At 37.0% G+C, this 12,010-nt stretch overlaps 1 protein-coding gene across 1 annotated transcript; it reads left to right on the top strand.

The window, feature by feature from the left end:
- The first annotated feature begins 6,101 nt into the window (after positions 1-6,101).
- Positions 6,102-9,926, top strand: LOC139730337 (malignant T-cell-amplified sequence 1-A-like). Its single transcript, XM_071641205.1, has 5 exons — positions 6,102-6,292; positions 7,384-7,478; positions 8,168-8,301; positions 8,892-8,959; positions 9,789-9,926. The coding sequence occupies exons 1-5, from the start codon at positions 6,102-6,104 to the stop codon at positions 9,868-9,870; spliced, it is 570 nt and encodes a 189-aa protein (XP_071497306.1). The 3' UTR covers positions 9,871-9,926.
- The last annotated feature ends 2,084 nt before the right edge of the window (positions 9,927-12,010 follow it).

Raw genomic sequence — 12,010 nt, 5'->3', positions numbered from 1 at the left:
AAACAAACAGTGAAAAAAAAATGCACGTTTCCATGCTGTATAGGTCCTATTATAGGCTGTATACCGAGTACATGCTGTCACAAAAGGTTTACTATAATATGAAATAGGCTATATATGGAAGCAGGATTCAAGAGTCTTTAATTTCCGTTGTTCAGGTATATATAGGCCTATATAGCACCCCCTGAAGAGTCAAAAGTCTGCATGCGTTTTATAATTTTGTATATAAGAATCACTGCCTGTTAGGTTTGGTTTTTGGTTTACTTTGGTTTTATTGGTCTATATTTCGCCTATCATGATATACTAAACAAAAAATAGAATTGTGCAAATACTGTCAAATACAAACAAAAGAGAATGACTTACATGTGAAATATGACTGAGAGGAATCAACGTATAGCATTGCTTATACAAGGCGTACAGATTCTCATCGCAGAAGATATTATAAAATGATTTCTTACAAGAAATTTAATGAGTTGGAACGAATGACAATGTAATTAATAAAGCGAGAAATGCATGTATGTCGAAGAATTGATAACAAAATGAAATATAATGTCCATCATAAATTCAACAAAAGATGAGAAGGGTGTGGTGGTCATTGTGTATCATGACTGTGTTGCTGTTGTTGTTGTTGTTGTTGTTGTTGTTTTTTTTTTTTTTTGGGGGGGGGGGGGTTATCTGTTTTCTGCGAATATGATGGTATCGTTTGCCATCCCTTTGACGTCGAAAATCGAATCAGCTCTGACAAGACTTAGTATAGATCAAATACATCGTGCATTATACCAAGCTAATATACGAATGTGAAATACATGGAAGAGACATCACAGCACATTAGAATTTCAGCATGTGCTTCGGCCTGAATTATCGATAAGCTCTGCTGTTTGGGCATGCTTTCCCTCGACATCCCCCCCCCCTTTCCTTCCGATCTCAGCTCCATCACAGATTTGTGTCGTCATTGGGATACAGTGATAGTACACCTAACTATCAAGACGACGACAAAATATGTAACTTCAACTGAATCATATTGCATAACATTTTCATCGCAGTAAGTTTGGTCTCGATGTGTTTAATATTGTGTGTGTGTGTGTGTGTGTGTGTGTGTGTGTGTGTGCATGTGTGTTTGTGTGTGTATGTGCAATTTAATTCAATTCAGTTCAAACTTGATTTCATTCTGTATTATTACAAAGTATAGTGAATGAGTTAATGACGGGCGGTGTAAGATGCAGAAATAACAGTTATATGTTCACAATATGCTCAAAATCAAATGCGCTTGGATAAACTATCAGGACGTGTTACAAAAAAAACATTTCCCAATTTTGATCCTTAAAAGTTCAAAAACTAGTAACACTTACGTTGATAAGATCAATAACTGAATAGTGTACAATTTTGGCAGAAGTAATTTAAAAATGAAAGCATAAATCACTTTAATCAAATTGAAGATTAATTTCTAATTTTTTACAGGGTTCAGATTGTGATTAACACCCAGGCACTGACCAGGGTTTTAATACTTAATTACGTATTCATGAGGAATGCCATGCACTATATCGCTATAGTCTTTATTCATCTTGAAATGTTGTATAGTGTAGGCAAGCACATGGAAAGTGCTGACTTTTTTTTCCATGTGTATAACATGTATGTATTTTACCCTTTACCATGAATTCAGACTAGCAGTGCCCATGTCAATCCATCATGAATTATTTATAAATTATTCACGTGCCTTGGAGAAAGAGGCCAAAAGCCTAGTCAGCAGAGCTCTCGAAAGGTGGTACATGTATTCATGTTCATTGTTCAGGGTCATTGTAAGCACACACTCACATACACATCATTGGTTCCTGGGTAAAGTTCAAGTTTTGTACTCTTTTGTACTCTAAATAACTGTTTTAACCAAAATCTGGAACCTAAATTTGAAATTAATCACGGATTTAATGATTTGATTTATGCTTTCATATATTCAAATCACCTCCAACTATAACTTCTCAGCTGTGTTATACTCATATCAATGGCAGTGTTATCTGATAGTAGTTTTCGACTAAGGATCAAAAGTGGGAAGGGTTCTTTTTTTGTGTGTGTATATAAACGCCTATACAGTGTTGCATGCGTGTACGTGCACACGCCTTATTGTGTTTATACACATTTCCTATGGTAAAGACCCGGGGTAAAGGCCTTTACCGTATGCCTATGTATACTTTCTTATGATATTTCATCGGCTATACCTATATTATTACCACTAGTCTCTACATCCCACTCTCAAATTCGACCCAAAACAACAAACGCAACAACAACACCATCGTCACCAGGGCGTCGATCTTGGCTGCCCCATAAAAACATGGGGGAGGGTGCAATATTTATTATATAATTTTGCCCCCCCCCATATTTCATGCGAGGTGAAAGATTTTGTTGCTCAAGAAACCTGTCCAAAATATTTCTCCCAAAGTGCACACCAGATTGTTGAATTTTAACCCAAATTTCAATTCTGAAAATACAAATCTCCCTCGCGTTGGGGGGGGGGGGGGTTATTACCTCCTCCCACACCCTCCCCCTTCGGTCCTTTCTCATGGACTTGTACCTATATTACTTACTATACTAGGTTGACATATTTCCGAATATCTCATCGTTTAAAGTGTGCATCAGATCTGTCACTTTAGTTCCAAAAAATGTAAAAGTTCCCAAGTCGTGTTGGAGGCGACATCTCCTTCTAATCAACCCTTTCCGCACTTTTATAGTTCCCATCCATAGATGTCATTAGTACACTTTGGGGATACAACTTCCACTTGATAAAGGCCTACCACGTGTTTTTAATATTTTAGTTTGAATTCCAAAAATTCTAAAACTCATGGTAACAGCATCTTTGTGTGAAACATTGTGGATTGAGGTAATTTTCTAAGTTGTGGGTGGGGGTACACATTCACTGATAGTTTTAGTTATTCAATTGTGTAAGCATTGATTTTAGTTTCATTTATTAACTTTACCAAGAAAGTTAGATTTGTTTGTTTTTATCACGTCTATACATCACTTTTAATTCACAGTAGTGTGATATCTATGATTTTTATGATTACGATTCTAAACATTTTACATCAAGCCTTGATTGCCAGACATGATTTTGTTATAATCTGTAATCAATCAATCAATCAATCAATCAATCAATCAATCAATCAATCAATCAATCAATCAATCAATCAATCAATCAATCAATCAATCAATCAATCATTCATTCAATCAATCAATCAATCAATCAATCAATCAATCAATCAATCAAAGCATGTACATCCATCCATCAATCAAACTCCCTCGTATATGCAGGGGAGTCGATCTTGGAGGACGGGGGGGGGGGGGCAAACATCATTCCCCCCCCCCCCCCAATTATCGAGGTGAGGAAAATTTTCTTGCATTTTTTAACAGAAAATTGTCCAAATATTTCACCCATAGTGTGCACCAGATTATACATTCTGAAAATGCAAAATCTCTCTCCAAAACCTCCAGAGCCCTCCCTCACCTTGGTGGCCGCGAGCTGCTGCACCTGCGATCTGGTGCGATCTTTGGGCGCCCTCTGTTCGACCTCAGCTCACCACAGCTCGCAAGAGATCGCTCCAGCTCGCGCGAGATCGCAGGTGCATGAATGCAACATAACAGTGTCAGTGAACACACGTGAAGGCTGTGGAAGGCAGAGCTGAAGTTGGAGAACTGTTGGTCGAATACCATCGCCTACGTAGAGTCCACATTGTCAGGACGCTTGAATCCAATTAAAAATGTTTAAAAAGTAAGTGTACCGTATGAAAAGGGCACGTATGTTATACCTACCATATAAGGTCAATAAGAATCTGACGCTTTTTAATAGTTTAAATTCAATCTGGACACTCTTGGGTAGTCCCACACGTTCAAAATTATGTTGCCTAGATAGTAGAGGCTAAACAAACACTGTTTTACTTTCTCTTTTATACCACTTGCACTCTATTTTAGACTAGCCACTAACTCAAATTTAATTGTTCAAGGAGAAATTGATATATTTGCCACAATTCACAAGCAATGCCAATGATGTGTATATTCACTTCGTTAAGTTATTATGGGTTCATTTTCCCAACTAACTCTCATGTGGATGTGGGTGGGACTCGACTGGGAGACTTCGGGCAGAGAAATAATTACTTTATAGTCTTTCATACTAGAACTTAGTAGAAGTGTGGTTTAATTGCACTGACTGTTGTCCAGACCTCTCAAGTCTAGTGTACTAGTAGATCATTCTAGAGTCTAGGTTCGTAGTTTCAAACAGATATTGGTCAGACCCCCAGAGAAACAAACATCATTTTTTAGTAGAACTAAGTCTAGACAGTAGGGTAAGGGCACCAGTATTCGGTCAGCCACCGGTATTCGGTCACTTATCACTATTCACCAGTATAAGTTACTATAAGTTCAACTGTCACAACACACACAAATCACATTAATTCACATACTTGCACACTCATTCACAACAGGAAACTCCCTTAGCCCCCTCCAAAAATCCATCCAAAATCCCAAATTTTACCGTCAAAGTGCAGAATCAGCGCTACTTTCCAAAAGCACGCGTGGATAAGGCCCAGTTTTAAGAGTACGGGTCGCCGAAAAAGCGCTAAAAATTGAGAAATACGCCGTTCTCTCGTGGGATTTTTCGCTTATCGCAAGCTTGGAGTGTAATGGTTTCCTCAAAAACGCAAAAGAAAAACAAAATTTCCGTACGTGCCGATACAGTGTCCCAATGTACGAGGGTTGAATGCAAGTGCCGAGGCCCCAGTATTCGGTCATCAACGAAAATTATTTTCAGGCATTTCATATAACATAGACAAGATTATTTATGCATGCTATTGTTATCATAAAATATGACCAATGTGCAATGACAAACGCAGTGGTCAAGCCAAGATTGTCCACGGGGCCAAACCTGGCACAGTTTTCACCGATATGCGGCGTAGTAGTTCGTCTTGCAGCACAATGTACAATTTCTATGCAATATGCGCGTGCTTTGCGTTCTTTAGCTGAATGCCTTCACATGGCTTGCAAACGTTGCGTAAATGCCAATTCCCACTGCGAAAGCACATGAAAATAGCTGGCGCACATGCACCAACTGCAAACAGGGAGCACAATTCTGGGGGTGTTGTTGATGTCTTTCTTGCATTTCTCTGATTTTTTTGATGGTAACAGCCACTTCCAGAAAAAAAATAGTGGCTCACATTGGCTCGCAAAAGTTCTATTTTACGTGAGGACATGTTTTGAAAATCCATGAACATCAGCAAAACAACAAAAAATCCAGTTTCTTGGGCCCTTGTTTCTTAACTGTGATGTTAAGAAATACTGAAAATAAGATTTTGGATGCCATATGTTGTTGTTTAGGTGAGAAACGCTTTTGTCGGAGATTGTGCCCATATTATCAGTTGATTTTTTGTAGATTGGTAGTGTTCTACTATATTGTGGTATGCTTGTATGGAGTGTGTCGCTGTGTTTAGCAGTATATTACCAAATATGTTGTACCTGCCGTGAACGTGCTCATTGCCGCATACTGCCACAATTGCTCTAGTAGAGTAAGTGAGGTAATTTCAGCGAGGGTAAGTTAAGAGTTTTACTTTTAGGCTGTCTCAGCAAACTTTGAATCATATCTTTGCTCACAGAGTCACACAATCTGAATAGCCATCACCCATATCACATCCTTGGCTATGTCATAGTCAAGGATGTGAATCATGTGATATAGGTGGTTTTACGTTATGCATGTACCAGAGGCCCATATTATAAGTTTGAGAGGTAAATTTATACATATAATTTTAGCACAAAACACATGCACAATATTTAATTCAAAAAGCTGTTAATGGTCAGATGAAGACATTATATTCAATTTAACATTTTAAAGAAGTAATACTGAAACAGTGAAACTCTGCTAGAGCCAAAGTGTGTCAGGTACATATAAGTTCTTATTCATCTTCCATGACAGAGTTTGTTACTACCATTCTCATGTATTACAGAAATTTTTTGTTTATCATGTCATGAATACCGTAGTCCAAATTATACTGTGGAGGTGTACTGTAGTTGAAAGGAGCTGTTTATTAGCAGAGAAAAGTAACTGTCAATGTAGTCACTTGATGTTTGGCACAATGAGACCCTTTCCCCCCGTTTGTGTTGTGATGAACAGGTTTACAGAGAAGGAGAATGTGTCGGGAGTGACACAGGTGAAGTCCTCCGTCATCAGAAATATCCGGACGGAACTGATTGAGAAATATCCAGGTATAGAGGAATTCCAGGATCAAATCCTTCCCAAGAAGGAGTCTTACAGGCTGGTTAAATGGTATGTTTGAAACAGGTGCAACTTTAAACAGGCATCACACATTAATGACATTCTGTGGTTTGATGATTATGTGACAGCTTTAGACATTTCAGTAATGTAGTTTTCTCTAGGATATGTCTTAAATCCATGCTTTAATTTAATAGGAACATTCAATTGGTAACATGCTATGATAAATCAGATAACTTTTTAAGGAGAGATTTCCTCATATTGTATGTAAATTTGGTGTTAGAATTCTCCCAAGTAGGGTAGAATATCTCCAGAATGTCAGATTTTCATGAAGTAGGCATTGTTTCATAATATTATGTCCATTGCAATTCCTGTTTTAGGTTGCAGACAGCAAATATTTTCGTATTGAACCTTTGTTTGTAATAATGATAATGTTCAAATACCTCATAATGTCTGTTTTGAATATCTAAGAATCTTTATCCAGCAGTCACACAGAATTGATGCTGACAAAGTTTTACTTCTGTACTGACATTTATCTCTGAAATTTGAGCTTATTCTCTTACATGACAGTATGAACTATCCCATGTGGAATATTTTTTTTTCAATTCTTTGTAACCATTGATGTCACCAAATTTGTAACCAGCAGTGTGACATACTGTAAAAGTGGAAATTTTTGCTGTGTTGAAATTTGTGCGCACTTCGCGCAACCCGAAACTAGCGCCAAAATAAAAGCACATGAATATTTTTGCTCGCCATATGTTCCAGTAGTTGATGTCTTGATTCAGCGGAATTAAAAACATGCTAAACTCTTCTTACCCCGCCGATTGCGAAAAATTAGTCGCACGAAAATATCCACTTTTACAGTACTCTCCTTGATTGTCATGTTTCCACTCTTTACTTTTCAAGATCTTTGTTTTGTTGTTGTTTGTTTGTGTGTGTGTTGTTTTTGCATTTTTAGTCTTAAGATACACAACAGAACCAACTGGTAGTTTCCAGTCATCAAGCAGGAAATAGATGAAAGTAATACTTACCATCATCAAGGATTTGTTTACTCCTGTACAATTTTGTTATCTTTACTGAAAGTACAAGCAAATATGTGTTAAACTGTCTGCAGATGAAATTGGCCTCATACTTTCTCTTAACAGTCATGATAAAATTGAGATCCTGGCGATTGGTGGGGAACCAGCATTCTTCAAGCAGCGAGGGCCCTTCATGCCAACTCTGAGGTTATTACATAAATGTAAGTGTGCAACAGAGAGATTTTTCAGTGTCTATGTGTCTGCACACATATTGAAAGAAATATACTGTATACGCCGTTACCTTCATGTACAGATATTTTTGTGAATGACAAGGTCATAGACATTTTTGCGAGATGTTGTTTTTGTGAATCGACGCCAACGCTTACTTTAATGCTCTTTTAACAAAGCACATGGAGACATTTTCGTGTCTTGTTAAATTTGCGATCCAACTGTGATTCGCAAAATGGCTTTGCCTACACACACACTCTAGTTCTGTGATGCGCTAAATTCTTGAATTATTAAACCCTCGCGAAAATAACTGCTTATACAGTAAGTATTTAGATTCTAAAATAGGTCCCTGTGACATTGTGCGTTTCTTGAATAGACAAGCTGTGGCCAAGCACTGAATTCATGAATGGTTGCAATATAATGATGCAAATTAAGAGGAAGGAAGTAGAGTGATCAATGTAAAATTATATAGAAAGAAACTATGGCAAAGATATTGCCTTACGTTTTAGTCACTCTGGTTTCGCTCTCAGTCTTTAAGGCATACAATTGTACGGTAAGCTTTTTCTTCCAATTTCATGTCCTTTCATGTGTGTAGCCAAGTCAGTGTGAATGCTGTATATGTCAGTCTTCCCCCATGATCACATCCTTTTGAAATACCCCTGTTCTTCCCACCTGCCAACAGATCCCACGATATTGCCATGGCAACGGGTTGACAAGGGGGCAATACGTTTCGTCTTGAGTGGTGCCAACATCATGTGCCCTGGTCTGACCTCTCCAGGAGCTGAACTTATACCTGCTGAAAAAGACACAATCGTGGTATCCTTTTGCAGTGGCAAATTTGCTCATTGAATAGAAGATGGCTATGCTCACACACAGTCTAGCTCTGTCATTATCCTGTCATTCAAACTGTATTCAGGTAGAAACACCTCCTATTTGATATCAGTAAATGTTCACTTTTTCTGAAGCCACATTTTAGTATTCTTTATTCTTTATTTTGTATAGAAGCCTTTGAAGACAGTATTTGCTCATTTAATCATCTTGTTTTCTTAGATTCAATTTGGCACTGTTAAGAAGATTGACTTTTGATTTGTGTGAGTGTGTGTGTGTGGTTGTGTGTGTATGCATTTTTTAATTTGTTTATTTATTTATTTTTTAGTATTATTGAGCATTCTGGCAGAGAAAAAGAGCAAAATTCCTTCATAAAAGTTTAAGCTAAAGAGAATGCTTTTTGATTTAATGCATATATGCACCAGTGGGAGAATGTTTGTCATCCTATCAGAGAGTGTCTTTAGTATAGAACTCCTTTTATTTCCCTTCTCCCACAGTAAGAGTGAATGTGAATTTTGTTTCTGTGTTTGCTCTTTTAATACACCATAGTTGACCCTTAATAAATCAATATCAACCAGGCAATAATGGCAGAGGGCAAACAGCACGCACTCTCAATAGGCCTGATGAAGATGTCAACGGACGATATGTAAGTTGCAGAAAACCACGTCATCAGTTCAGTGGTACAATTTCATATGTGGACAGAGAAGACAAGTGCTCTTCTTCCTCTTAAATCTTAACATGCAAGATTTTTTAGGTGGCTTGGGTGTTTCAAATGAGGATTATGTGCATCGAATGTACAAAATCAGTGATTCAGGACAACACGTTTTAGCATTTGTCCATTTTGATAAAAAAACAACAACCCTTATTGTAAATAAACCAATGGAAGTTATAGAAAAGATCAGTAGAAGTAGATTTGAGCGTGATTAGCCAAATGATAGAGAAGCAGTAAATATTAGACTGATGGTGCACACATGGTGTTCTGTGGTCAGTTCACAGCATTTATTCCTTGATCTCATGTGCTGTAGAAGCCTTTTTTTCACCTTGGGAAGTAGAAGCAATATGATGGCCTAAAAAATGACAAAGAACATTGATTTAACTTATGTCACCAAGCCAAAGAGAGATTAATATGGTATTGTGTGTTAGGCATTTTTTCTTAACATCATGTGCATCTATGTCAAGATTACAATTGAGGATGTCTGCACGAAATAGGAATTTCAGTATTGTTGGTATAGATAGATAAAATGTGTTTACTTAAAATTTCAATGTGGATGTAAGGGGCAAGGTTGGTCACAATTATCTCACATCTTTCATGATGTTTACAACGGGTGGGATTGCTCAAACATTGAAACTTTGGAAAATTTCCCATAGCTACAGGGCCATCATGAGTGCTTACAGTATTCTGCTGCTTTGATTAGTCCTACCTATTTGTATGTTAACTGCAAAGTTTCACACTTTTTTGTGTCTTTGAATTTCAGACGGTCAGTCAACAAGGGTGTCGGAGTGGACAACATGCATTACCTAAATGACGGTCTGTGGCACATGAAACAAGTCAAATAGCATTGGAACTCTTATGTAGGACTGAACTGTAAAACCATCACACACATCATCCAGGCTGTGCTATGCTGGCTTCGCATGACATGAGAGTGGGAAGTGTGTACCTTATAAACGAACATTTACGAACATTGTGCCATGTCGGTATTCCTTCAGCATATGCGAGATGACTGTCCTAGATTGCAACATGGATTTGCGGCACTGATGTAATGAGCGCATGCAAGAGAGAGAGAGTAACCCTACAGAGTTATGATGTTAAAGAAGAAAATAATCTTGGCATGGCTAGATGTTGTTATAGAGTGATAAATCATACTGATGGAATTGTTATCATGGTTTCTGTAAACCATGCAAGTTGGGTTTTTTTTGTGTTCTCTACTTCAAAGACTTTTTTTTGTGAATAGCTTGTGAAGGAATATGCATATTTTGAAAACTTCTGTCTCAAAGGGTGCTGAGTGCATAATATTTAGAGGCATGTTTGTGTCCAATATCTTTACATAAAATCATAATATCTCTAGCACTCCAGGGCTGATTTTCTTCAAACTTAGTTCAGATGTTCATCTTTTGGGCATTGAGGAATCAATGAATTGATGATGAATTGATCATATTTTTTTGGGGGAAAAAAAATCGTAGGACCAGATATTGATTCAGTTTGTTTGGAAAGTTTCTGTTACTGTGTAAAAAGACAAGGTACAGGGAAACCCTGTTATAACGAGGTCGCAAGGACTGCCGATTTTACTTTGTCATAAAACTGGTACCTCATTGTGGACATACAATTTGTACCGATATGAGACCAGCTAAATACTGTAATGGAATATCAGAACCACCAAATTCGCCTGATTCAAAGCGGTACCTCATTGTAAGCAAGTTCATTGTTACAGGGCTTCTCAGTATACATGTATATGCATGGATGATGACTGCACAAATAAATGTGATATTTAGAGTTTTAGTTGATGCATTCAAAAATTTGAACTCCATGGCTCAAAAGTAGATTACTAAAGTGCACATAGCTATTTCTCTGTTTTGGACATAATTGACAGATGTATACCAGGTTATAAAAATAAACATACATGTAGATAGTGAATGTAGATGTGCTGCATGTGTTGTTTTTGTCATCTTTGGAGAATTCAGAATCTGTCCTGTTCTATATTAGTACTTGTGCAGCACTGTATGGAGCATCACAGTAGGTAATTTGCCCTTGTCTTAAAGCACCAAGTGTGAACAATGTACATGTACCATGAAAATTAGATTTAAAAAACACAAACAAAAAAACAACCTAAACAGTGTGGATGAGGTGTATAAATTTTGATTTTTTTGAACAGAATAACAAATAATTATAAATATGTATGATTTTATTAATCTCACAAATGGCTCTTCTCAGCCCATATCTATCAGATTTACGATTATTTTTATGAATTTTGTGACATAGCACTGTTATTAATTGATGAGCCATTTTTGTAAAGTGGATCAATCTGCAATTCAATCCCAAAACAACCAACTCCACAACAGACATTGAAGCTGACTTCAAGATATAGACAGTGCATAAACAGGACATAATTGTGTATTGTGCTGTAATGAAAATTTTAAATATAATATTTCAAGTTCTCCAAATTGTGTAATTCAAAAGGTAATTACAGTACCTCTGATGCAAGTATATATGCCAGTAAGTGCATGATTGTTATGTACATGATGCACACTTTGTACACATGCACATAGTAAAAGTTGTAAAATTATAACAAATATTCATTTTAGAATAATTTCAAGTGCATAGTGGAGGTGTGAAATGGTGATGTTTTGTTTGTGGAAATGAGTTGAACGATTCAATAATGAATACTGTGCATAGGGGAGGAGCAATAGCTGCCAAATTATTGACAAAACAAACTATTTAAAAGAAGACATCTTTGTAAACACACCTGTTCAAGAGTTATGATGTGATGTCATCATCACCTTGTATGCTATGCATAGCATCCTCACGGTGTGCATCTGTTTCATGAAATTCCAGCTGCTGAAGTCCATAACAGTTTTAATTTTGCCTATTCTTTTAAGAACACTCATTGTTATTTCCATCAGATTTTAATCTGTTGGTTAAAGTGGCTTTTTAAAAATTTTATGTCACAAAGAATGACTTCACTTCAAGTGTCATTGATCT

The sequence above is a fragment of the Diadema antillarum genome, unplaced genomic scaffold (assembly GCF_040938485.1).
Source record: "Diadema antillarum isolate AM-2024a unplaced genomic scaffold, OU_Dant_1.0 seq00000301_RagTag, whole genome shotgun sequence".
NCBI classification, from domain to species: Eukaryota; Metazoa; Echinodermata; class Echinoidea; order Diadematoida; family Diadematidae; genus Diadema; species Diadema antillarum.
Note: the sequence above shows the minus strand (reverse complement) of the source record. Positions and strands in the feature narration are given on the sequence as shown.

Coding starts and splice junctions, on each gene's coding strand:
- LOC139730337 (XM_071641205.1), top strand. CDS start 6,102: ATGAGACCCTTTCCCCCCGTTTGTGTTGTGATGAACAGGTTTACAGAG. Junction 6,293..7,383: donor TCTTACAGGCTGGTTAAATG/GTATGTTTGAAA, acceptor TTCTCTTAACAG/TCATGATAAAATTGAGATCC. Junction 8,960..9,788: donor AAGATGTCAACGGACGATAT/GTAAGTTGCAGA, acceptor TTTGAATTTCAG/ACGGTCAGTCAACAAGGGTG.